The sequence below is a fragment of the Sciurus vulgaris genome (genome assembly GCF_902686455.1).
Source record: "Sciurus vulgaris genome assembly, chromosome: 12".
NCBI classification, from domain to species: Eukaryota; Metazoa; Chordata; class Mammalia; order Rodentia; family Sciuridae; genus Sciurus; species Sciurus vulgaris.
Window position 1 is genome coordinate 98,612,586 of NC_136473.1, and position 27,071 is coordinate 98,639,656.

General features: G+C 51.0%; 1 protein-coding gene across 1 annotated transcript; it reads left to right on the top strand.

Moving 5' to 3' along the window:
* On the top strand, window positions 1–26,683 carry NCF2 (neutrophil cytosolic factor 2). Its single transcript, XM_079108035.1, has 15 exons — window positions 1–371; window positions 2,091–2,173; window positions 7,976–8,084; window positions 10,662–10,796; window positions 11,722–11,829; window positions 13,105–13,164; window positions 14,550–14,593; window positions 16,587–16,728; window positions 16,922–16,990; window positions 17,799–17,874; window positions 19,636–19,661; window positions 20,002–20,153; window positions 20,256–20,367; window positions 22,019–22,193; window positions 24,609–26,683. The coding sequence occupies exons 1-15, from the start codon at window positions 198–200 to the stop codon at window positions 24,719–24,721; spliced, it is 1,578 nt and encodes a 525-aa protein (XP_078964161.1). The 5' UTR covers window positions 1–197; the 3' UTR covers window positions 24,722–26,683.
* Window positions 26,684–27,071: the final 388 nt, after the last annotated feature.

Here is a 27,071-nt window from a genome sequence, read left to right on the forward strand (position 1 = left end):
GTCATGTGTCAGTTGCTGACAGGTGGGGACATTTCCTGACACAGTTGCAACACTAAGAAGTGTCCTAAGACACTGAGAAGGTCAGACCCCGTTCTGCACGCCAGGCCAGGCCGCTGGGGCAGCCCTGGTGGGGGAGACACCCCTGCCGTCCTCGCTGTCTCCAGTCGCCCTCTTGGCCTCCTGGTCTCCACCTCACCATGTCCCTGGCTGAGGCCATCAGCCTCTGGAATGACGGGGTGCTGGCCGCAGACAAGAAGGACTGGAAGGGAGCCCTGGACGCCTTCAGTGCCGTCCAGGACCCCCACTCTCGGATTTGCTTCAACATGGGCTGCATGCACACCATCCTGGGAAACATGCCCGAGGCGGAGAAGGTGAGTGGAGCTGCCGCCTGGGCCTCACCTCTGCCGTGTAATCAGGGCTCCCGGCCCCGCTGCACCTCAGAAACCTGACCCCCAGGGAGCGGGAAAGCACAAGCACCTGCTGAGGCCCTGACTTCATCGGTGTGAGGAGGGGCCGGGCAGCCACCCTTGGAAACCTCCCCAGGGGGTTCAGCAGTGGGGTGCTGGCCCTGTTCTCCTTCCTTTTCCATCTACTAAATTGAAACCAGCCTGCAGTCACTCTTCACCAGCTTAGTGAAGACGCTTGTGACGCTTCCTTCTGGCAACCCCTGCGGGACACAGCACATCTGTCTATCACTGCCTTACCCTGATTATAAGGTGTCTTTAGGGCTTTCCAAGAAGCTCATGGCCTGCCTAAGAGTTCAGGGGTGGGACTTGTGAAAGCTAGGTGCCATCCCCCTGGCAGTTCCGGTGGTGTCGGCCGCAGCAGCATGGTGTGGGGTGTCTTCGCATCTTTTCCCAACGTATTTTTTCTCTCTTGAATGGGTTGGGCATTCTCCATGATCACGTTCTGGGACTGCTTGTGGTGAGGTGGGTGGGCATGGAGTTTGGAAATAGAAGATCCAGTGTCAAATCCCAGATCTATCTCTCCTGGACCTTCAGGGTCAAACAAGCCACGTAAACTTCTGGCTCTCGGCATCGTGAGAGCTCAAACAGCTTCAGCGAGACACCAATTACTAAAGTGCTGTGGAACTTCCCATCCCTGTATTAAATTTTGATTTTGACCCTGTACTGCCAGCCTTTGCAAGGTGCGGTGTAGACAGATAATTGACTCCCCTGCACTCTGCAGTGAACTGGTTCACCCCAGGTCACCCTGTTACCCGCAGGTGAGCAGGCCTCAGCCATGCCCTCTAGACAGGAAGAGAGACCAGGGACTCCGTATGCTCTCCTATCTGACAAATGGTTCTCAGGCTCCAGAGTAGGGGGACAGACCCACAGGGGCACGTGAGGAGACCCCCCTCTGCTCCTCCACCTCCCTCTGGGCCTGCTGAGGAGCTGAGGGAACAGCACCATGCACCTGGGTGCTGCGGGGGACCACGTGCGTCTTGTCAGCGAGAAGAGATTGGCCAAGGCAGCTGCGAGCTGGGCCCAGCTAGGCTGGGAGGCACCCTGCACACCTGTTTCAGCCTGGGTGGGGGAGCCCAGGCCAGCGGGGCTCCCGGGCTCCCACAGGCACTGTGTAGGTTTCCCCTGCTTTCTTCTGCCGCCCCCAACCTCCAGTCCTTCTGCCTGCCTTTGTTTTTCTGCTTGGACCCTGACGGCCAGAATCATATATGTATAATATATATATATATATATATATATATATATATATATATATATATATATTCTTATTTATTATTAGTTTAATTAGATAACACATTTATATCATAAACAAATATACAATCTATGTATTTTAATTTTACTATTTGCATTGTAGTGAATTTGATTATTTTGTTCCTGCCAGTAATCTTGAAAGGCAGAGAGTGATATCCCCATTTTAGAGAGAGAAAACTGAGGTTCATGGAGATAGGGGAACTTGCCCCATATCATGTAATGAGGACATGACCATCCAGGGCGTCCTGACCCAGGCTGTCTGTGCTCTAGGCTTCTTGGCACCTCGACCTCGATTGTTCTCACACCCCTTCCCGACTGCCCCTGGGGTTCATCTCACACCTCCTCATGGCCCGGGGTGGACCCTTCTCTCCACAGGCCTTTACCAAAAGCATCAACCGAGACAAGCATCTGGCGGTGGCCTACTTCCAACGAGGGATGCTCCACTACAGGACAGAGAAGTAAGTGGTCCGTGGTGCCCACTAGGGAGTTTGGAGAGAAACCCAAAGCATCTTGGTGCTGCTGGACTTGGTGTTCCAGCCTCTGTTGGGAAAACACCTGACTGGCCTTTCTTGGGCAGTTAAGCAAGAGTCGGCACCTGAGCCAGAGGCTCTCGTGGGGAGGAGGCCGGCCTGCCTGGATTATGAATCGACAGTGCGTACTCACGGGGAGCCTGGAAGCCACCGTGTTGTTCAGCCAGCAGGCGCCCCACCAGTGTCTCTGCTGGGGTCACCCACGGTGGCTCACCGCGGTGAGGTGTTGGCGGACCCCAGAATGAGGATCATTATGAAGCCACCTCAAAACCCAGCTTCATCCCACCAAGATGTGTCCTCAAAGCCTGGTGTGATACAGTGAGATGGGCTTCAGTCACAAAAACTAGAATACGAACTACTAACAGTATTATGTCTAAGAATAATTTAGTACAGATAAATAAGTAGTATATAGCTTAAAATGGAAAAGTTCACAGTAGCTGTCAAAAAAATTTTTTTTTTTAGATTTCAAATTAGCATGTATAACACAGTCCCATTTGTTTAATGAAAAGACCGGGAACACATAGAACAAAATATTATTAGTAATTCTTTTTTGTGGGGGGCAGGTACTAGGGATTGAACTCAGGGGCACTGGACCACTGAGCCACCTTCCCAGCCCTATTTTGTATTTTATTCAGAGACAGGGTCTCACTGAGTTGCTTAGCACCTTAATTTTGCTGAGGCTGACTTTGAAGTTGCGGTCCTCCTGCCTCAGCCTCCTGAGCTGCTGGGATTATAGGCATGGGCCACCACCCCTGGCTATTAGTAATTCTTGATGGTGAGATGATAAGGAAGTTCATTTTCTTCTGTCATTCTATCTGCATTTGTGTGTGTGTGTGTGTGTGTGTGTGTGTTTACAGTAAGTGTTGAAATGATTAGTAAAAAGATAATTACAAAATGAAAGTTAGTCTCAATTTCTACTCCCTCCTCAAATGACTAAAGACCTAATATATAAATAACAGAGGAAAAATATTCTAAGTGTGAATTTCAAATGTGTGGGGGGACAGAAAACACCCTTAATGGAACTTGTTCTGTCAGGTGCACATGTTCTAGGGAAAAGCACTTTGGCTCAGATCAGTGAAGAACTTTCTAGCAGAGAGCCTGGTCTGCGCGTGGTGTGTGTTGGGCGCAGGTGGACCGGGCATTGATGGGGAGGGTGCAGAGGATGTCCAGGCGTGGGGAGGGGCTTGGGCTCTGATCCTGTGCCACCTTGGAAGGCTTTGTTTGTCAGAAACACAGCCTGCCCTGCAAAGCTCATGTACGCAGTGGTTGCTAGGGGCAACCACAGGCACTCAGAGGACTTCAAAGACGGAGAGGTAGCCAGTTACCTGAATGAGTAAGAGTAGAAGCAAAGTCTTCCCCAGAGAAAAGCCACAGACAGAGACCATCTGGGGGAGACAGCCTGCGACTGGGAAAAGATGCAAGGCGTTTTCTTTCATTGTCCTTGCCTGCCTGTCTCCCTTTTTATTGTCCTTGCCATCCCCACGTCCCTCACCCGGAGTTCTGCAGATGTACGCAGCACACAGGGAGGCCAAGGGCACACCCTCAGCCTGTCTTCAATTTCAAAGACAAACTCTAGGCGACCCCTTTAATTAGCTTCAGGAACCTGTAATGAGCCGGGAGGAGAGCAGGCCTTTCAGCGACCAGAAGGAATTCCTGCCTCGAAACGCCCACGAACCCCAGATTCCAGGAGGCTAAGATCTTGAGTGAGTTAGAAGGATCTAGCAATGAGACCCAGGACTCTATCCTCCGCTTGATAACAGTTCAGCCCTAGAGAGAAATCCAGCCGATGGAACCTATCGCTCAGCAGCACGAATGAGGAGGTAGTTCTCCCCCTGACCTGGCTCCCGTCCTTTGCCCAACCCATGGTGCTGGTCCCCTCGACATTGTTCCCAACCCTTTTCCTAGTGAGACCCAGCACTGGCCCTTGAGCGTGGGATACGTGGACTCACTCTCGGGAAACAATGCGCAGGCACAGCCTTCTGTGAGGTGCCACGTTGGCAGGAGCCGACATGGAGATCCTCCTGTGATCCCTCCTCTGGACCCTGACTGTCCATTTCTGGGCAAGGCTGTCCCTTCCCCAAGTACTGGCCTCCATGTGTAATCATTCAGCCTATGGAATCTGTACCTGGATCACTCAGAATGCCCCCGTCCCTAGCCTTGTCAGGGTGACCTCCAGGAGAACAAATCTCACGACTTCATGCTGGAATTTCAGCCCAGACAGTAGTTACTCGTTAAATGCTTGTTGAGTTAATACAGGAAAGTGAGCAAGCCTTGGCTTCAAGGAACTGATTGATGAAAAGGGGAGAAAGAGCCACCAACACTGGCAACTGTGTTGCAAGGCAGAAGCTGGCGAGTGTTGCAAGCCCTGGGTGCTCCACCCTGAGCCACCTCCCCAGCCCTTTGATTATATTTTACTTGAAGACAGGGTCTCACTGAGTTGCTAAGTGCCTTGCTAAGTTGCTGAGGCTGGCTTTGAACTCATGATCCTCCTGCCTCAGCCTCTGGAGCTGCTGGGATTTTAGGCGTGTGCCACCACACCCGGCCCCAGACCTTTTTATTTTTTTATTTTGAGACAGGCTCTCACTAAGTTGCTGAGGCTGGCCTCTAAACTTGCAAATCTCCTGCCTCAGCCTCCTGCATCACTGGGGTTGCAGGCATGAGCCACCAGCCCAGGCTGTAAGTTCTATTTTAAACAAGTGCCATGGGGATCTGGACATGACTTAGTGCTGAGTGAGCTATTTGGAATTCCCTTTGATCGCGGTGGGATTGGTTCTAGGGTGATGACATTGCGGGTGGGGTTTCTCTCTCTTTTCCCCACTTTTGATTGTTGTCTGCTCTTCTGTCATTGTCAAGTTCCCACAGAACAAAGTTAGCACGTGTATCCAAGGAGGCAGGTGGCATCTCAGGGATGACTAACCGAGCCGTATCGCTTTCTTCTCAAGGGAAGTAGAGGGACTCTAAGTTGTCTTCCAGGCCCTGGGCTCTTGAATCTTAGAGCTGTGGAAAGAGAAGACTCACAGACCCTTCAGATGGACCTGGCTTAAAGAGGCCGGCTGCAGGCTTCTCCCTGCTGACCATTTCCAGGACTGCCCCTGTCAGGAGCAAGCAGAAACTTCAGCGGTTGTCTTTACAGGGTCTGTTACAAAAATGATGATTAGGAATTCTCTCAAGCTCCGAGTTTGCAAAAAGCCCCTGCAAGGTTTGCACTTGGGTGGGGAGCCCCTGCAGGGGAAGCTGGGGCACAGCACAGCCGGGGTGCTCCAGGGGGGTCACTGGTGGGAGTGTGCAGAACCCACAGGAAGCAGGCCACTCCTTGGCTCCTCAGGAGGCCTCCAAAAGGCACACAAGGAAACTTTGAAGAAGGCCAAAAAAGAGTCTGGTTATGCCCAAGGCCCATGGCGCACAGGCTAAGAGCTGTCAGACATTTCGTTCTGAGTCATTCAGACCTGCCCAGCAGGAAGCAGAGCTGTGTGTCAGAGTGGACCCCCTCCACCTCTGGGGTGCAGTGCGAAGACCTCTTGAACATGGACAGTTAGCAGGGATCCCCCAGCCCATTTCTTCCCCCAGAGCAAGCAGTCTGAGTACTTTGTCAGTGTGTTCTCTCTCCCTACCCCTGGGCCCTGGTCTTTGGACAACTTCATGGGCTGGCGAATCACAAGGAGGATTTTGTAGGCTCGTGCAAACCAGGGGGACCTGGTTGGTCTCCTTTCAGCTGAAATCCATCTGCTTAGCCAGCTCAGCAGGGAAGAAGGCACAGCCTAGGTCGATGCTGACCCAGCTCCCGAACAGGCTGTGGAGCACAGTGGCCAATGCAGCTGCAGAGGGCAGGTCACCCGCGCTTCCACCTGCCCCCTCCTCTGCTTGGTGACGGGAGCCAGTGCCCAGCCTTCGGTGGAGCTACCTTCTCCCCATTTTCAGGATTGCCTGAAAGATGTGTGGCAAGGACTCGAAATGCCCGGTCTTCTTAAGGAATGGCCCGCACGCTTTGGATACATTCTACAATCATCCGCCAGGGACCCCGGAGAAACCATGGTCCTGTTTGGGCCCAGGCTGTCCTCTCCCATTCACAGATGCCCTGCGGCTACCTGCTTGTGAGCTGCTTCACACCTACCGGGACTGCAAGTCAAGTCCCCACCCCAAACAGCCTGCATCCCCGTTCCTAGGACCCTCTTGGCGGACCAGCCTTCTTGGTCAGCTCTAAGCCGGCTTCAGATCAATTTTCCATTTCTACACAGTAAATTTTTTAGTCTCCTGATAACACCTCGTGCCACAGAGAGCTTTAAATAAGCAGGTGATAAATGATCGATGTGTGGGTGTCTTCGGAGGGTTTCAGAGCTTAGAAACTAGATGAATGGCCACGTGTACCAGGTCCTAAGTGCCTGTGGCTTCAGGTCTGCGCTTTCCTAAAGGTGAGGATACACACTTAGAGGAACAAAGAAACTTGCCCTTCATCACCAGACGTCCGTGGCAGAGCCTGCCAGGACTCAGGCTCAGCTCACCTGACTCCAGAAACTGGATCTGGGACTACACAGTAACAAGCTCGTCCCTCATATTATATGCTTCTTGTATGTAGTACGCTCCCATATTGTTGATGTGCCCCTGAGGCCAGAGAGGTAGCTTGCTGGGGTCTCCCAGTTAGCGGCAGACCTGCCGGGTATTGTCTGGACTCCTGCTCCACCCTAGGGGTCCTTCCCTACTCCACACTGCCTCCTGAGCATCCCTGCCTGCCTGTGTCCAAATTCCAGGCTCATCTCCAAGAGAAGCCCCAGAGGGCAGCTCTGATCAGACAGTGACCTGGGGGCTTTTCAGCTCAGTTGCCGGGGTGGGAGTCACAACCGAGCAGCCAGGGAAGGGGGCTGAGAGGAGTGCGAGGTGGGTGGCTGGCTATTGCTGTTCCCACCCGCTGCAGCCCGGCAATGGCTCTCTCCCCAGGGCCTCGGTGCAGGTCCGGGTCAGGCCGTAGCCTGGGTCAGCTTCCAGAGGAGTGAGAATCTAGGTCCTGCCCGCTGGACCCCTGGACCCTGTGTGGCCAGGATCCTTTCTCTGTTGTGATTCAGGGATGGCAGCCCTCATACACCTTGAGCCAGGCAATAGTGCCAGCTCGACAGAAACCAAGGCCGTGCCAGGAGCAGCATTAGGAGATCTGTCCGGCCTACGTGGAGTTACCACCTCCTTTTTTCCAAAGCATGTGGGGGAGGTGGGAGCCGGGAGGAGACAAAGAAGGCCACCAAACCAAGAGCCACATTGGAGTCAAAGGAAGCCCGGGGCAAAGGCCGAGGGCAAGAGGGCAGTGTCACAGCTGTGCCAGGCTGCCTGCCCTTACAGGGTGGTGGGAGGCAAAGCCAGCAGCACCTCAGATCAGCTCCAAGACGCACAGGGATGTGGGTGGGCAGGGGTGACTCTGCTCTCAAGCTCTCAAGAGAAAAATAAGGGCTGTATTTGAAGGTGACAAACCGGGTAGCCAGAGAGGTGAGAGCTGTGTGCAATCCATAGAGAAGAAAATCCCTGGGACTGTCCCAGGGACACCTGGGGCATCATAGCCTCAGGGGTCTTGTCCCCAGCAAGTCTACAGAGCCCACACGCTCAGGGTTGGTGAAACACTGGAGCAAATCGGGATAAATGGAAGGGCCTGTCCTCCCATTGAGCTCACCTGGAGAGACCCAGGACACGCTCTCTTGCATTTCGTCCCTCAGGCCCTGCACTGGTTTATTTTCTCCCTCTGTCCTGCAGGTACGACTTAGCTATTAAAGACCTTAAAGAGGCCTTGACTCAGCTTCGAGGAAACCAGCTGATAGACTACAAGATCCTGGGCCTGCAGTTCAAGCTATTTGCCTGTGAGGTAAGGGACCGGTGGCGTGGGCAGGCACGGACAGACCGCTGACAGGTGAGCTGTTCCATGGTCCGCTGAGGCCTCCAGGGGCTTATGAAAGCCATTTTGTTCCTGGGCAAAGATTTTCCATTAACAAAAGATCTGGATGGGCTGGTAGGATAGCTCAGTGGTAGAGCACTTGTCTAGCATGGGTGAGGCCCATCATTTGATCCGCAGCAGAGAAAAGGGAGAAAGAAAAAAAGAAGAAAGACTCAAAGGACTTCAGGCTCATCATAGAGTCATTAGTTAGTGTGCATTTTGTTCATACCAGGCTCACAGGGCCATGCGAAAAGGAGCCCATGGGATCTGGCAAGGAGACGACATGACTGTTTTGCCCTGAGAGTCTTCATGGTAATTGGCCTGTTGTTCAGCAGTTCAGGTTGACAAGTGTGCACCGCACTAACAAATCCAAAGCCCCAGGTTTGCTCTCCATGTTGCACCTGCCGTGAGCTTGCTGCTTCCAGGCACGCTCTTACTATCCGTGGTCTTGCCCGTGTATTTGGTTGACACCCAAAGAGAAAATGAGGATACTCTGGCACAAATCGGTCCCCTCTTGCTCCCAGAACAGCTCAAAGCACCAATTTAGGTAAAGGTTTCCATAGAAGGACAACTTTCTTTTCCTCATCACCAAAAAGGGCAGACATGACTTGGCAGGTTCATATCATTTTTCCAAACAAAGCTCCCCACCCTCTCCTGTCCCCAAGTCTACACGAGTAACTTTAAAAATCCCTATAAATGTCAAGGATCTTTATTTAGAAGAATTGCCCAAAAAAGTCCCCTGGCTTTAGTTTCTCAGGCACAAGAAGTCAAGTGTTCTCAGGGTCGCTCAGGGCTAAAAATAAGAGTCCACAGCTGCCCAGGGCCCCTGGGGACATGTGGCCTCATCCCAGCCCTACGGCAGGCTAACAACTTCGCTTCACTTCTCAGAGACTGGGCAGACGAGGTTTGACGTCGGGCACTGGCTGGCACCTGACCAGCTTCTAGAGGAGAGCTTCTCAGCCATGGCCCTGCTGTTACTGTGGGCGGGACGATTCTTTACTGTGGGGGCTGTCCTGTGCATAGTGGGACACTTGGTAGCATCCCTGGGCTCTGCCCACCAGATGCCAGTGGCACCCTACCCTCAGTTGTGATGCTAAACCGTCTCGACATTGCCAGTCACCCCTCCGAGAACCACTTACACAGAGCACAGGGTTCCGGGGTCCAGTGGCTCTAGAGAAAGGATCATGCCACAGTGCCGTCCAAGCAGAGCTCCATGAAAGGGACATCCTCCCTGTCGCTGGGGTTGAAACGACCCAAGGCACAGGAAGTACCCACGGAGAGGGTCTCCTTGCAAGTGGAGCCGCCTCTTGGAGGCCCCAGGCCCTCTAGGTCCCAGTCATTTCCCTATTTATAATTCTGTTCCTCGCCTCCCACGGGGGCATGACCTTCCTTGCCTACCGAGAAGTCGCAGCCTTCTTGCCGAGGAGTCTCAAGGTTCTTCCAGCCACTGAGTCACAAAAATCGTCGTGGGTAAAGCTTTTGAGAGAAGGTGGCTGAAAACCAAACAGGAAGTTCTGAACCACCTCGAGTTCTTCTTTTCTTTCTACGCCCGGTTAGGAGTAGCTGGGCAAATACAGATGCTTCTAGACTCGTGCGGGTCAGCCCGTCTTAACGTTAAAATACCCTAAGTTGAAAATGCATGTAATGCACCCGACTTCTGGAACATCACAGAGTGGCAACACAGTCCCCTGTCAGGCGGGGCTGTTCCCCCATGATCGCCGGGTAACCGGGAGCTGGGTTCGCTGCTGCTGCTGCCCAAATGGCAAGTCTATGGCAGGGCGTATCGCAGGACCAGGAAAAGATCCAATTAAAACACTGAAGTACCTTTTTCTGCTGAAGGCACATTACTTTTACACCATCATAACGTCAAAAACAAATTATTTGGTCCTATGTCTAAGTTGTGACGCATGATAATAAAACACGCACTTAGGAACCTACAACCGGACCAACCACCTGGAACATATGGCGAAGGTGAACTTGCAGCTCCTCTCCACCCAGGCCAAGTGCTCCCCTGACCTGTGCTGTTTCTTCCTGCCTCACTGGACTTTGCCCCTGGAGCTTCCTTAGGCACATTGTGATATTACAGTGCTGTCAACTCCTGTTCTAGAAACTTCTCCCCACCCTGCACCTGTCTTGTGATTCATCACAGGCTGTGACAGCAATTAGACCGGGAGGCCTCACACCTGTCTCTGCCTCTTCAGGAGGCCTTGGGCAAGTCACTCATCTCCACACAAACACTGCACAGTCCCCTTGAGCTCTTGTCCCCATTGGCCCCCTGGTTGTTGGGAGGATATACGTGACGTTGAGTTTGGTTAGTTTAGCACCGCGAGCTGCTGTCTCAGCACCAGGCTAGTGATTGACGTAACCAGGTAGCAAGACTCCTGTGCCCCCCAGGGGAGCTGGGAGGGGAAATGGCACCAGGCAACATGCCCTGGTGTACATGCGCCCCTTGCCGGCACCGGGATGGGAAGTGCCTCGAGGTTTCTGTTGTGGCCTCTGCCTTTGCAGGTGCTGTACAATATCGCTCTCATGCACGCCAAGAAGGAGGAATGGAGGAAGGCCGAAGAGCAACTGGCACTGGCCACCAACATGAAGTCTGAGCCCAGGCATTCCAAAATCGACAAGGCGATGGAAAGCGTCTGGGTAGGTGCTGGGGAGAAGATCCCCACAGTTCTACCACGTCAGGGTGCGCCATGAGAGAGGTGCTTTAGCTCTCGGAGGGCCTGGGCAGCCCTGCTCCACGCTCAGCATGGGTCCATTTAAGCTCTCGAATCTGGGCTGAGAAGCCAAGGACAAGAGCACGGGGGGGGGGGGGGGGGGGGGGGGGGGGCAGAGCCCTGGAATCCCTCGGGGTGGGATCCTCGGCAGCCAGGCACCCCTGAGCGGTAGGCTGTTGGAGGGTGTGCGGTGCTGGGCAGCCCTCAGGCGCTGCGAGGCAGAGGTGGCTTGCTTTTGAGTCCTAACAACCTGGCACAGAATCGGGCACAAAATAACTCTCCAAAAAGTCTTGATTATAGGAATAAATGGTAAAAATGAATGCTAGGTGAGCACACTGCGAATGGAGTTTTAAATAGGATTTTTTTGTGTGGGGGGAGGTACTGTTGATTTGACCCAGGAGTGCTTTACCACTGAGCTCCACCCCCTAGCTCCACCCCCTCACCCCCATAATTTTTTCCAGTTTTGAGACAGGGTCTCCCTGAGTTGCTTAGGGCCTTGCTAAGTTGCTAAGGCTGGCCTTGAACTTACCATCCTCCGGTCTCAGCCTCTGGAGCTGCTTGGGTTACAGGTGTGTGCCACCACACCAGGCTTAATTAAGATTTTTTAAACACCAGGAGGAGTGTTCAAGTCAGGGCTTGGTACGCCCATCCACATGACCAGTACTGGTCACAGGACAGCACGGGAGGTTTCTCGACGGTGGGTCAGCGCTGGGTCCCATGTTCCGGGGTGGCTGCTGCGTCTGGGTTTGCGTGCGCACAGCCTGTGTTGTTTGCACGATGACCAGATGGCACGTGTCTCAGAAGGTGTTACCAATGCTAGGTGACAGGTGACTGTCCTTTGCTGTGTTCAGAAACAGAAGCTGTACGAGCCCGTAGTGATCCCCGTGGGAAGGTTGTTCCGACCAAATGAGAGACAAGTGGCTCAGCTGGACAAGAAGGACTACCTGGGCAAGGCCACGGTAGGGGGACCACTCGTCCGCCCCCGAGTCTCCTGTGCCCTGGGCCATGCCGGGCAGGGCGGGAAGAACCCTGGGGAGAGGGAGTCCTCCGCACCGCGTGGGCGAGGGCGTGCTTGGTGGGGAATGGGGCGACGTCTTGGGTGGTCTCCCCTCCCAACCTGACCCTGGACGAGCGCCCTGAGGGTGGCTCTCTCAGAGCGTTGGGACTGATCCACTGGAAGGAGGCACAGCTACAAGGACTCACTAAATGTGAAAAGGACCAGTTCTGCCATTCACTCCCCAGGGTTCTGAGGACCCTCCTCATTTCCACCACCCTCACCAGACTCCTTCTTAAAGTGGGTTCCCTCTGAATCCGGGTCGTGGGTCCTCCTGGCCATGATGCAAAGTGAATCATCAGTCCCCTTCCAGAACTGAACTTGACTTTAATACATTTGGAGGGCTAAAGTTGCCTCATGGCTGGGCAACTGGGATTGGCATAGTGGTAGAGACCAAGAGAGCCTAGGTTAATGGAAATGTCCCAACCCAAATATCTGCCTGTGGAGGAATGGGTAAACAAAATGTGATATATTCACATAGTGAAATATCATACAGCCTTAAAAAGGAACAGAGTACTGATATATGCTACAACATGGATGAGCCTTGAAAAGTAGGCTGTGTCTAAGAAGCCACACATTTAACACCAAATGTTATAAACTTTCTTTTATGTAAAATATTTGAACAGATAAATCACAGAGATAGAAAACAAAGTAGTGGTTGCCAGGTTAAGGGAAAGTGGAACTGCTAAATGGGTACAGCCTTTTCTTTTGGGGTGATGAAAGTGTTCTGGAACTAGTGGAGGTGTTAGTTACACAGCATTGTGAATCTACTAAATGCCACTGAATGGTTCACTTACAATGGTTAATTTGATGTTCTATGAATTGAACCTCAATAAAAAAATTATGTTTTAAAGAGAAGGTGTTGGGATATTGTAGCTCAGCGCTACGGTGCTTGCCTAGCATCCAGAGGCACTGGGTTCGATCCCCAGCCCTGCCAATTAATAATAATAATACATTTTTACAAAAGTGAGTTTGGGTTATGGGGGATGAGGAGAGTACTATTCTCTTTGGTTGCTGGAAATTCTAATCCAGGGGTCAGTGGGCTAATCCTTAGCCCCCGTCCTCTTCTGGAACACACACGAGTTAGAATGGATCTGAGTGAGAAGGGAGGGGTCCTGGAGGAGAGAGCCGGGGGGAGGCATCTGGCAGATCCCTCACGCCCTGCTGCCCTTGATTGCAGGTGGTGGCGTCTGTGGTGGATCAGGACAGTTTCTCGGGGTTTGCCCCTCTGCAGCCACAGGTGAGCCTCCCGGCCTTCTCCGGGGAGCTGGGTCTTCAGAGCTGTTGTGGAACACAGCTGGGTAGGGCAGTTGTGCCCAGCGGCCTCACGGCAAGGCCTCTGGGTGCAGCCGAGGGTGTCCGCCTGCCCTTTCTCAGCCCAGCTTCCAAGGCGTGGGGGGATAAGCGCAGCTCAGCGTGCCTGCACGTCCTCTGACCAGCCTTCCAACTTCCCAAAATGCCAGTCCTCACTTCTCTAATTTCAAAGAGACCAGTGGATCATCTTGGGAAGCCTTCCTTGACTATTTTCTCAGAAAACTGAAATGCAAGCTGTGGAAGGCTTTTTATTGTTCATCTGCAGGGCTGGGGATGGAACCCAGGGCCTCTGGCTCTTCTCAGGCCAGTGGTTAGTGGGGGAATCCTGTGGGCCTGGGGCCCATGGGCCTGGGGCCCGAGGCCCTGGCTCTGCTGGTCCCGTCCATTTGCCCCCATGCTGTGGGTACCCCTGCAAACAGGCAGGGGTCCGAGGAAACCACGTTCCCAGGCAGCTGGGCTTGGAGATTCAGTCCTAGAGAACTGGACGCAGTGCGTCTAAGGATGCACGGCAGAGCCTGTGGCAGCAGGAGGGAAACTCGGGCAGGAGAACATGAGCCTGCTGCAGGGAGAAATGACGGCCCAGACCTCTGTCAGCAGCAGCTGAGGGGGGTTTTCCCGAGCGCGGACCCCGGCCGCCATGGGCACACCCCCTGTCCGCTCCCCAGGCCACCTACAGCCTGGCTGGTCAGAATGATCCCTGCTGGACCAGAGGGTGACCAAGGCTGGGGCTCTGGGGCACGGGATGAGTCAAGAGGGAGGCAGGAGGGCCAGCGTCTAGGTTCCTCGGCCCCAGGCTTCACAAAAAAGTGGAAGAAGGCCTTGCTGAATCCCTGGGCTTCAGCCCAAGGACGACCAGAGGGGGAAGAAGCCCAGATGCCTGGACTCTGGCGTTCAGCACAGAAGAGGGAACAAGTACTGAAGGAGATTCCTGCCTGGGCAGCGCATCCGGGGTTGGTTTTCCATACCCAGATGTGCCCGTGGTAAGGCAGGCGTTAATTATAGGACAGAGATTTTGGAAATGTCCTGGGAAAAGGTCAGAGCTCAAGGTCATAAGCCCTCCAGAGACCAGCTCTGGCTCCAGATGAACAGCTGTGCGGCGACCCCGGGTCCAGGCAGCTGGGGACAGGTGTGACTTTCTTTTGTTCAGTTGGGGTCCACGGTGCTCCCCAGAGACAGTGTTCCCAGCAGTCAGAAACGCAGTCTTTGATTCTCTCCTCCGGAAGAATGTTCCAATTGCCATTAATAGTCTCCCCTCTTTCCCCCCTGCCCTCCCTGTCCGCCCCGTCTTTGTTTCTCCTGAATGTTCCACAGGCAGCTGAGCCTCCACCCAGACCCAAAACCCCTGAGATCTTCAGGTGAGTTAGATTCCGGCCCAAATGCGGACTCTCCAAGCTCCCAGCCCGAGTCATGGTAGTAAGAGGGTGAGGAAGCAGAAGCTGGGGTCAGGTCTCAGTCTGCGTCCAAGGTTGGAACAGAACGATGAAGCGGGGACGGGAGTCTTGATGGAATGGGGCCGCCGCTACGTGGGGTCCCACTGTCCTTACGCACAGCTGACCATGTCGTGAGGGGTCACTGAAGCGCAGCAGGGTCCCTGGAAGTGGCCCAGGTCGCCAACCGGTAGTGCAGGGCTGCGGCCCCTCTGAAGAGGAGGAGGTCAGCGCCCTCGGAGGCAGGAAGACTGTGTGGGCGTCCTCCATTGTCTATTGCCACACGTTTTCTGGGAAGTAAGAGGAAGGACTCAAGAACAGGAAGTCATTCTTCTGTAAGATGAGAAGCGAGCGAAGAGCGACACAAGCTATGGCTTTCTTAAGAATTCCCCCTCGGTAAGAAAGCAGGCTGAGCCTCTACGCCAGGGAAGGAGGCCAGAGCAGCCAGCGAGTAAAGCGGTGACAGGGGAAAGTGGGGCCAGGTGAGGTCCTCCCTGCCTCCCTGGCTGGAGGAGCCTGCGTCCCCCACCTGAATAGGTGGGATGACTGGAAACAGAGGGGAGGCTGCGGGGGGGTGGACTGGGGACCCGGAGTCCCCTGCCCAGGCAGCCTCGAAGCCAGCCTCCTGCCCCTTCCACAGTGTACAACCAGACACCCCAGTGTGCAGGGCATCGAGTGGGCCCCGAGGGAAGGAAAGGGGCAGTGACCCGGGCAGGCAGCTGCAGGACCCCAGACTTCTCTCACCCACCTCTCTGGGTCTCACCTCCTGCCCTGCCCTGGCCCCGGCTCCCCCTCAGTATTCGCCATCCATTTCCTCGGGCAGCGGGCTCTCACCTGGTGTCCACCTGTGCCAGTCCCCAGCCTCACTCTGCTGACCCACCTCAGCCCAGACCTGGGACCCATCCAGGCTGACCTGGCCTGGAAAACTCCTCAGAAGAGAGGGGATCGGAAGGCCCATTACCTATTGTTATTTTGTTTTATTTTCTTTAATTCTTAAAAAAAAAAAAAAGATTCTGGATAACTTTATTCAAACAAGCCTGAACCTGTCGGTCTTTTTCTGTTATTCTTGTCCCACCGCATGTACAGTTGTCCCCCTTTAACTGCAGTTTTGCTTTCCCCAGTTTCCGTCACCCGTGGTCTACCACAGTCCACAAATAGTAAAGGAAAAATTCCAGAAATAAACAAGTCGTAAATTTTTAGTTGAATGCCAGAGTAGTGTGATGAAATTTCACTCACATTTGACACTTTACCCAACCAAAGATGTCAATCATTCATTTGGTTGGTCCAGTGTATCCACTCTGTATATGTTACCTGCCCGGTAGTTGCTTAGTAGCTGCCTGTGTAGTCAGGATCATCTGTCTCAGTACCACAGTGCTTGCGTTCAAGCAACCCTCATTTAATAATGGCCCCAAAGCTCCAGGGTAGGGATGCCAGCACTTTGCTTATATACCAGAGAGAAGCTGTACAGTGCTTCCTTTAAGTGAGAGAAGAACGTTCTCACCTTAATAAGGAAAGGGGGAAAAATCATATGCTGAGCTTGCTAAGATCTTCAGGAGGAGCAAATCTACTTGTGAAATTGTGAAGAAGGGAAAAGAAATTTGTGCTGGATTTGCTGTCACACCTTAAACTACAAAAGTCACAGCCACAGCCTGTGATAAGTGTCCAGTCCAGACGGGAAAGGCCCTGAATTCGTGTACGTAGGTACAGGAAGAATAGACACGTGTGGTTTAGTACTAAGCGTACTTTCTGGACCTCGTCCTCTGTTTCTTACTTACTCCTCTCTGGAGACCAGGCAGGCAGGCCCCCAGCTCCGGGCACACAGGCAGAGAGGTCCCAGGGCCGAGTCGCTGCCCTACGGCACCGCGTGAGGGGCTGTGGTCCAGGCTGGACAGTGCCTCGGTCTGGTGTCTGCCTCCTGCAGGGCCCTGGAAGGGGAAGCTCACCGGGTGCTGTTTGGGTTTGTGCCTGAGACACCAGAGGAGCTCCAGGTCATGCCCGGGAACATCGTCTTCGTCCTGAAGAAGGGCGGTGATAACTGGGCCACGGTCATGTTCAATGGGCAGGTATCAGAGCACAGCGGGAGGGTCCAGGGCGACAGGGCTTTCTGTGAGCAGTGTCTGCCTCCTCGCCTGCAGAACAGCCCGGCCCTTCCATCTGGGTGCCCTCCCTCTCCGAAGCTCTGGCCCTGCCGCGGCCCGGGCACTGAGGAGCCTGTTTTTGTTGTCTTCCTTCTGATTCTTCATTGTTGGGCCGCAGAAGGGGCTTGTTCCCTGCAACTACCTAGAGCCCGTCGAGCTGCGAATCCACCCTCAGCAGCAGCCCCAGGTAACAAAGTGCTTGTGCCCACCATCTCTTCCCACCTGGGCAGAACTATCCGGAAGGGAGAAGGTAGAGAAAGACGTTGGCACTGTCGCTGGTTGGTGCTGGACTGGATGAGTTGCTTGGAGCTGAACCTGGGGAGGAGGGACCCACTGGGCTCACCCACTGCTGTGAGTCCTCCCGGGTGACGTAGGCAGCACGGCCTGCAGTGGTCGAGGATCAGTCTGTGTAGATGTGGCCTCTTCATCAGGAAGAACAGTCAATGTGCTGGTTGGTGACATGTCATTGGAAACAGGGAGAGGCGCTCTAGAGCGCTGGATCCGAGCGGGCCTTGCCAGCCGCTGCCGCTGCAGCTGCTGCCAGCCTTGCCACCAGCCTTGCCGCCAGGCTGGCCTCTGTTGGCCCGAGCAGGTGTGTAATGCTCCCTCGGCAGCAGGGCTCTCCCTCCAGACTGCACCAGGCGAGTGCGGGCCGGCCCTTCCTGGCCATCACGTATCTTGGTGTTGTAGAAAGCTTCCGATGCAAGGCAGGTGGAAGTGGCCTTTCTCCTTCTCGGTGGCCTCTGCAGATTGCCAGTACCGCGGGAGGGATGGAAGGCGGCGAGGGCCTTGCAGGCGGGCCTAGGCTGCTGCCTCCCGGCGGTGGGCCAAGCGCGCCTCCTCTCAGCTTGCTCAGGCTTCCTGAATGACACCACCACTCCGACTTTTTGGAAGTCCTTTGCATCTGGCTCCTTTTGGGGGGGACCACACCATCCCTCACCCCCAAGCCTTTTGTCCTAATGAAGGTTCTGATCATGTTTTCCTGTCACCTCTAGGAGGAAACCTCCCCAGAGTCCGATATCCCACCTCCTCCCAGGTCCAGTGCCCCAGGAAGACCCCAGCCGTCACCAGGTGAGTGGCCCAGGGGCAGTGTCCTAGGCCTGTGTGCCGGAGCACTCCAGGCCACTTCCCCACAGAGTTGCTCTTCTCACCTTCCAGGAATTTCTGGTTTCTCTTCTTGGAAGACGCCCCACAGCTTAGGACCCCAGAGCCCATGGCCCTCTCTTGCCTGCATTCACTCACGGCAGTCCTGAGGTCCACGTCCTTTCCCGGCTGTTCCAGGACCCCCGGGGCCCTGGGCATTGCGCGGATTTCTGAGGCTCAGTGTGTCAGAACCTCTCGTTGGTTAAGTTCAGAAACCACTCCAGGGAGTTTCAGTAACTGCACATTTTCACCTCAGAGGGACACAGATGGCCCTTTTCAAGTATCCGAGGGGCTGTGTCTGGGAAAGAAACCACCCTGTCGCGCCCTGGGTACAAACAGCTGATGGAGATGCGGAAGGGTGATGGTTCCTCCTTGTCTCCCCTAAGGTGGAGAGGGCTGTCTGGGGAAGTGGGGGCTTTTTGTCACTAGTGCCGTTTAAACACGTTCTGATAGGGACAGCTTTGTCCTTGAGCCCCTGGTCAGGAGAATCATTCGGGATGATTCCTTCCATGTTTTTATTTTGAAAAATCGCAAACCTGCAGAAGAGTTGGACGTGGCGTGTAATAAATCCCAGAACACCTTTCATTGGGTTTCACCCACCGTCTCCATTTTGCACCAAGGACCTGCCTACCTGCCCTGTCCCCTTTCTATCACTTTTTCCCTGAGCCACAGCTCTCCTAAAACAAGGGCAGTTCTCTGGGACCACAGCACCATGCTCACATCTGGGGTCTTTAGCACAGACATAATGACTTTTTATGATGTATTTTCCACATGTGATTTTTTTCAATTGCCCTTCCTGCCCTATCCTTGATAGTTTTTTTTTTTTTTTTTGGTATCTTTTGCCTAGGGGTTCATCAAGGAAGACTTATTATCCTGTGAAGATTTTAAGACTCTGATTCCTGAGTCTGATTCTGATTTTTTCTTTTCTTTTTTGGGGGGCAGGGTATTGGGGATTGAACTCAGGGGCACTGGACCACTGAGCCACATCCCCAACCCTATTTTGTATTTTATTTAGAGACAGGGACTCACTGAGTTGCTTAGCTCCTCACTTTTGCTGAGGCTGGCTTTAAACCCGAGATCCTCCTGCCTCAGCCTCCTGAGTTGCTGGGATTACAGGTGTGCGCCACAGTGCCTGGCCTGATTTTTTTTTTTTTTTAAGAATTTGTATTTTTAGCAAAAAGAGTTCCCAAGTTATTCTAATAATCAGCTGAGCTTAAGATCAGTGGTCTTTTTTTTCCAATCATGCACCTCCTATTGTATCTTTATACTTCTTCATATAAATTACATGCCTCTCCTATATTAATACATGTGCACATTTTAAGAAATAAAAGGCAGGGTAAAAACTAGTGGTTGACGTTTCCTCTTGCAGTCTCTGACTCATCCTGCACTCCCTGATTTTCATGGTGGTGGTGCTGCTGGTTTAACCGACCTTGGGGACCCATGTTAACCCCTTGTGAGGCTGTGCTAGTCCTTTGAAATTACATTCAGGCCCCTAGAAGCAGAAGCCGGTGTTGTTCATGTGTTCGTGACCTTCACACTTCCCCAGCGTGACCTTCTCCCATAGTTCCAATCGCCCCCGAGGCTCCAGGGCAGGAGGCTGGGTGCCGTGTCCCAAGAGGAGGTCAGGGACTGGCCAGGAGCATTCGCTCACCACCTTCTTTTGTTTTGCTCCCTACCTTGTCCATTTAGGTCAGAAACAGAAAGAAGAGCCCAAGGTAAGTTTCTCCTTACAATGCTCCGAGTGGGAGATGGAAGGACTGGCGCTGTCAGCCATGGCCTGTCTCCCAGGATTATGGAGTCCCAGGGGAAGGGTAGAACCAGGCGCACACCGTCCATGGGCGGGGACCCCCTTGGCCACCCCCCCCTCACTTTGTACTAGCTCATAGCTGGGAGACCAAATTTGGCTCCGTAGGCTAGGGGACCTTTGAAGGTGGCGGGGTCCTAAGGAACCTAGGCTTGCAGGTCTCTCCCTGTCCAAGCCCAGCGCCACGGTGACATGGGATGGTGCCGAAAGCCGTGATACTCAGGGGCTCCCTTCACTTCCTCCTCCCTCAGGAGGTGAAGCTCAGCGTCCCCACGCTGTACACACTCAAGGTGCACTACAAGTACACGGTGGTCATGGAGACCCAGCCTGGGCTCCCGTACAGCCAGGTCCGGGATGTGGTGTCCAAGAAGCTGGACCTGCTGCCGGAACACACTAAGCTGTGGTGAGCTGCCCGCAGGCTGCACCCAGGGGCAAGCTGGACCAGGGTACAGAGCAGGCGGCTTTGGTGCTGATGTTCTGACGTGGTCCTTACTTGTGGTCTCAGCTACCGGCCTCGGGACAGCAATGAGCTGGTGCCCCTTTCGGAAGCGAGCATGAAGGACGCCTGGGGCCAAGTGAAAAACTACCGCCTGACTCTTTGGTGTGAGAACACAGTGGTGAGTGCAGTGAGCCCGGCCACCCAAGGCCCCTTCCACTGAGCCCCTTCCTCAAGCACTTCCTGTGTGCCGGGCACAGTGGGTAGCAAGTTGCAGCTCCGTCTCCCTCTTCTCTGCATCCTCACCCCAGCTGACCTCCCCATCTAGGGGAAAAGCAGGCCCCGGAGTCCCAGCAGTCCACACAAAGCCTGGGCTCAGCTTGAGGCTGAGCTCACTGCCATTCTTTTTTTTTCTTTCCTTTCTTTTCTTCTCCCTCCCTTCCTAATATTTTTTAGTTGCAGAAGGACACAATACTTTTATTTGGCTTATTTAGTTTTATGTGGTGCTGGGGATCCAACCCAGTGCCTTATGGGTGCGAGGCAAACGCTCTACCACTGAGACACAACCCCAGCCCTCACTGCCATTCTTTACCGTAAGCTTTCACGGTGAAGAACACTTGAGCGTGAAGGAAAGCAGCATTTATTTCACGGAGATGGTTGGGGCAACAGCCTTCTATTAATAGCAAACATCACTGAGAACTCCCCTCATGCCAGATCCTGTGCCAGCATGTTCTGTGTATGAGTTCTTAGGATTGCCACAACTCTACGAAGTAGGTATTACCACTTCATGATTTAGGAATGGGGCAGAGAGAGGTCAAGCAACTTGCCCAAGATTGCACAGCTGGTCCATAATGGAGCCAGGACTCTGGTAGGCATTTTGACTCCAGAGCCTGCCTATGTTCAGAAACACCATGCTGTACTGACAGTATGAGGACAGGTTATTTTAGAGCCCTGAGGGTTTATAAAAGTTACCTTTCAAGTAAGAATGATGGGAATCAGAAGCAAAGTGAGAGTTAGAAGTGTAACCAGGAGATAACAGGCTTGAACTTTATTGCTTAATCTCTAGAGGAAAAGTTGCCCTTGTTTTCTGCTGTGGATGTTAATCCACTCCCCACCTGACTCCCCCGCCAACTGTAACTACCCACAGAAAGCCTCCAAGATCCTTGATGTTGCTCCCACCCATCTGCTTTCTGTCAACATACTGTTGTCTCTTTTAATATTTTTTGGTACCAGTGATTGAGCCCAGGGGCACTCAACCACTGAGCCATGCTCCAAGGTCTTTTTTATATTTTATTAGAGACAGGGTCTCACTGAGTTGCTTAGTGCCTTGCTAAATTGCCGGGGCTGGCTTTGAACTTGGAATCCTCCTGCCTCAGCCTCCCTAGCCGCTGGGATTACAGACATGCACTACCGTGCACTGGTGTCTCTTATATGCTGCATGTAAGTGGATTATGCAGTATATTTGGTCTTTTGGGTTTCAATAATTCCTTCCTTTTGATTGCTAACTGGTATTCCACAGCATGAAGACCACCATTTATCTATTTACCTGTTGGTGGACATTTGCCTAGAAAGGGCTCTTTATTGTAAATGTGAACTACTTCACTTAAATACTTTTTAAAAATGACTTTTTTTTTTTTTTTTTTTTTTATCTGTGATGAGGTCCATCTGTTCAGTAGCCGTATCTACCTAACCCTCTCCAAACTCCAAATGCAGCCTCTCTGGAACTCAGTCCAGGCTCAGGGGTCACTGCTGAATGCTCGGTGTCATCATCCTGTTAGCTGGAGGCAGCAAGTCAGCTGGCTCTTGTGGAATTAACAGGGTGTTTATTTCAGGGTGACCAAGGCTTTCTAGATGAATCCAAGGAACACGAAAAATGTGATGTTAATCAGACAACGGAACCTCAGTTTAAGGAAGGGAGCCAAGTGGTAGCACTCTTCAGCTACGAGGCTACCCAACCAGAGGACCTGGAATTCCAGGAAGGGGACGTAATCCAGGTTCTATCAACAGGTAAGTGCTTTTTCAAGACCACAGAACTAACTCACGTTAGCACAAACAAGGTCAAGGGCAGAGAGACAAAAACATTAATAACCCACAAACCAAACTTCACAGGGGTTTCAATCTCCTTCTTAGTTTGTAGCAGGAGGCAACAAAACTGGTGCCTGGCCTTTCCCTGTCTGTCCTAATAGAGAAGCAACAGGCAGGTGACTGCGGTAACATCTTGGTTATTATTAAGAGATAGCTACACTTTGGAACCATGAATTTTCATCCTAAGAGTTAACAAAACAAATTGCCCAGAATCATTTTGCCTCTGTACCAAACCATAGATCTATGAATTCATGCACTTCCCAAAGAGGAAGAGAGGAGATAAAAATTTTACCTGAAAAGCAGCTATTCCTAACTGCTTGTTATCTCTGGTGACTTTCTGAACTCTGTTAGGGATCAAGACATTAAAAAGTGAATCTGAGCCAACCACGGTGGTGCATGCCTGTAATTTCAGCAACTTGGGAAGCTGAGGCAGGGGGATTACAAGTTTGAGGCCAGCCTCAGCGATTAAAAAAGGATCTCAAAATTAAAAGGCCTGGAGGTACAGTTTAATGGTAAAAAGCCCCGTATTCAATCCCCAGTACTGCTAAACAAACCAAAACAGGTAAGCGGAGAGTTCTACTTCAGTGATTCTCAAACTTTCATATGCCTAAGAATTCCTTGAAGAGCTTCCTGAGTCAAGGTCCTTGGACGGCTTCCCAGAAATTTTGGTTCAGATCTGGAGAGGGGCCCACAAATTGGTACTTCTAGCCAGTTTCCAGGTGATCCAGGTCTACACTGAGAAGCACTGTCCTAATTCATGGTTCCAGTCTCATTTTGCTACCTGGGTGCAAGATTCCCATCACAAAAAGCCTTGATCACAAGGCTGAAAGGCTGTGCATCAGTGATGCCAAGTAGTGAGAAACCATGATTAATTACAGTAGAAAATCCAGATGAAGAAACGAGGGGAGATTTTAAAGTTACTGGGTACACAAGTTTGTGACGATGAACTCAAAACAAGTAGAGAAACAGAAGCAGAGAGTGCTCAGGTGTGCATTTCTTTCTAGGAGGGCTGGAAACTCAGGGAGAAAGACTGGACCTAAGAACCACAGCGCCATTTTCTAAGGGTCACTGTGAACCAGTCAGCTTAACTGTCCAAAGGGTTTTGTCGTTTTTGCTTTTTGTTTGGGTGTGTCAGTGATGAGAAAAAATGAGAGAACACGCAGGCAGGGGATGCAGCTCAGTCGAAGAGCACTTGCCTAGCATGTGCATGCAGGAGCCCTAGGATTGATCTCCAGTACAAGAAACAAAACCACAGACTTGCAAGAAGAACCTGGGTACGTGTGGAGAGAAGGCAGTGTACTTCCTACTGATATGTACACAAGTCTAAGTGGTTAAGTTACCTGAGGGTGCTCTTGGAAAAACTGATGCTCAGCCACCCTTCACGCTAATTACAGAATCTCTTGGGGCAGAATCCAGGCAGTTGAAATCTGTCTTACATCCAAAGATGAATTCTGAGTGGTTTGTGTGGCTGGAAGATGGGCTTTGGAGGTTACACCGAAGTCATCTAACATTTACTGGTAGACTGGCTCTTCAATCTCTGGGTCTCCTTTTCCTTAGCAAAATGGGGTAATAGCTATAACTTGAGCAATTATTAAGTCTGAGTATGTACATTTTCATACATGTACTTTATTAAAGGCTCAAGATAGGGACTATGAACCCATTATCCCAAGTTTTCAATTCTGCAAATACGTCAATCAAATTGACAGTGCACTTAGTTTGGAAATCACAACCTAGAGCTTACCATATAACTCATCATTAATAGAACATTAAAAACATTTATTTCAAAGTTACTATAAGTGGTATATGTGTTATTCAATTTGTTTTTGAAGTATTCCATATATGGGACAATGGGACATAACAGGTCAAAATTCTTGTATTTTACAAAATGTAGTAAACTATCACTAGTTCTAACTCGTAATGCTTTGAGGAATCCCTAAGTAGGGAACTTTCATTTTTAATATACTTAAACAATGCCATGCCCCCTTTCCTGTCATGAAAATGATCATTCCCAACAAAGCTCAGATAAAACTCCTCCCTTAAAAAGTCAGATCTAAAGATTCACTATTTATTCTTTCACCCTATTTCTCTTATCTGGCAACTTTTTGAAAGACACAATTCATTCTTCTTTTACTCTATCAAATTTAAGACAGAAATCATTTGAGACGCTAATACCTACATTCACTCTAACCGCAAATCCATTTCCAACACCGCCTTCCCTGTTACCACAGCGAGGGGGAAGGCTGATTGACAAGAGCTAAACGTGGAGTAAGGGGGGGGTGGGGGGGTGATTTTCCTACCCTGGACTTCGCAGTTGATATGTACTTTCCCTTTTATCAGTGAATGAAGAATGGCTGGAAGGGGAGTGTAAAGGGAGAGTTGGCATCTTCCCTAAAGCCTTTGTTGAAGAGTGTGCAACCACTGATTTGGAGAACACTCCAAGAGGAGTCTAGGCTGTGTCACAACCTACCAAGATGAAGAAAAAGAAGCCCTACTTGTTTGCAAGGTTTACCACACCTCTGATATACATTATAGTGAGACATTACCGTTTGTAACTGTTCACTAACCTAAATTTTCCAGTAAAGTCGAATCTAATTATTAGACAATGACATGAAATCTCAGGAAGATTTCCTGATGCATGGAGTGGGGCAGTGGAAAGGTGTGTGGAAGGGGCACAAGGGGGTTCTCTAGGGTGTGACAATATGGTTTTGCTGAGTGCTGGGTACCCAGATGTGTTCACTTTGTGAAAATTGACTTGTACACTTAATTGGTGCGCTTATCTGTATGTGTGATATCTCAATAAAAACTATATCACAGAAATAAAACAAGACATCCAGAGGTCCAAGAACTCGGTGGAAACATTCTTCTTCCTGTACCATTAATAGCACATACTGAGGCCTGAAGCAATTTCACAGGTTATTCAGAAGGCATATACAGACAAAACTAACTTGTTCTTTTCTTATTGAAAGTTTCATTGCTTAAACAGAACCTAGACTGAGTTAGGTTACCACAGAATATAACATTCAATTCCCTAGAGAATTAAAATACTAGAATTTCATCCCTTTATGCCTTCTCAGAGGGACATTTTTATTGAGTTCAATAGTGAATATTTGCCATTAATACTTAAGTGATGAAAAGAAACTGGGTTCAAGAAGTCAGCTGGTTAGTAGTATACTGTTACTTTATAGTATTACCATACTGAGAGAGATCTTAGACTGTCACAGTTTTATTTGGTCATCATTTGGGGTTAATTTGGGTGATGGATTCTGTAATAGTAGACCTTATGACCTGGCCTTAATTTTCCTCCACCCTTCTTCATGTGGAGTTCTGTATGGCTTTGCTAACAAATTTTCAAGTGTGTAGGTGCTTGTGAAAAGCAGAGTTGGGAAATGAACTGTAGAGTGAATCAGCACCTTAGGTGAAAGGACAGTCAGAGTGAGCCACGATTCCAGCACTGTTGGAGGCAGGCCACCAATGGGAACTCTAAACATAACTGGAAGAGAAGTCACCCACCCCAAGGCCAAGCATAGTGATTACTGTTGACGGTAACTGGATTTAGTGAATTTTATAGGCCAAAAGGATAAACTATCTTGGAACTGACTCATTAACAGCACAGGGATAAAAATAGTGGTTATTATGTAATTCCTTTACATAAGTCAATCATTCTTTCTTAAATAAAATGATTTTGAAAACTGGTTTCTTTTCACCTCCCTTTCCCGTAATAATTCATTGGTACTGGTTTGAATGCTACAAACAAAAAGTAAAAATAACCCAGAAACATTCAAGTTCTGACCCATCTTTGCTTTTCCCTAGACAACTTGTGCATTGGCGAAATTTTTTAAAGTAGGATTTTCTTCAACATTGTATCTTTCAGGATAGAAAAGAAACAATCCACACACAGATGTGGTTGGAGAGAACATGGTTTAATTAAAGGCAAAGCTGATTTCAGCAGCTGCAGGTCTCGCACAGACAGACAAAAAACAAAACAAAATCCAAAACAAACCAAACAATCAACCCGTAAAAGTAAGTTTACTACACGAAACCAATTTCGGATGAAGATTCTCCTCCCCCTCCTCATTACTCCACAGAGAGGATGACAAGGCCAAGAGCCCTGCCCCAAGAGTCAGAAAACATTCCAAACATCAAATTCTCATGCAGAATGGGGCTGCAGATGGGAACTGGGTACTACTGGCGGGAGATGTTAAGCCTGGTTTGCTTGTCTAGGGTGCAAGGATCAGTGACAGTTCAAACACTGGAATGTGGCAGCTGCCTGAACGCAGAGCTGGAACACACAACTGGGTAAGGCAGTGGGGAAAGAGGCTCAGGAAAGGGACAGGAGAAGGGTGGACACAGTGAGGGGGCTGGAGAGAAGCACAAGGTTTCATATTGCCATTGGGTGGGGGCCTTCACCCTTTCAGACCTTTCAAAAAAAAAAAAAAAAAAAAAAAAGAAAAAGAAAAAGAAAAAGAAAAAGAAAAAGAAAAAGAAAAAGAAAGAAAGAAACCAGAAAACAAAAATCCCAGACACCATGTCAAACTAAAAGAGCAGTAATGCAAGCACAACGGGGACTCCAACCACTCTTTCTGAAGAGCAGTGAGCATTATCTCACCCCTTTCAATTGCTGGGGTTGCCCAGACTCCAGTGACAACCGGGGCTCCTGGATGTGCTTTGCTCTGCAGCTGTTTTCCAGCTAATTTCCACACTAACTCACACACTCATACACACAACCCCTTCCCTCTGGGAGAGCAGATAGGCATGTGTGAGCAAATGCGTGCACACACACACACGCACACACACACTCAA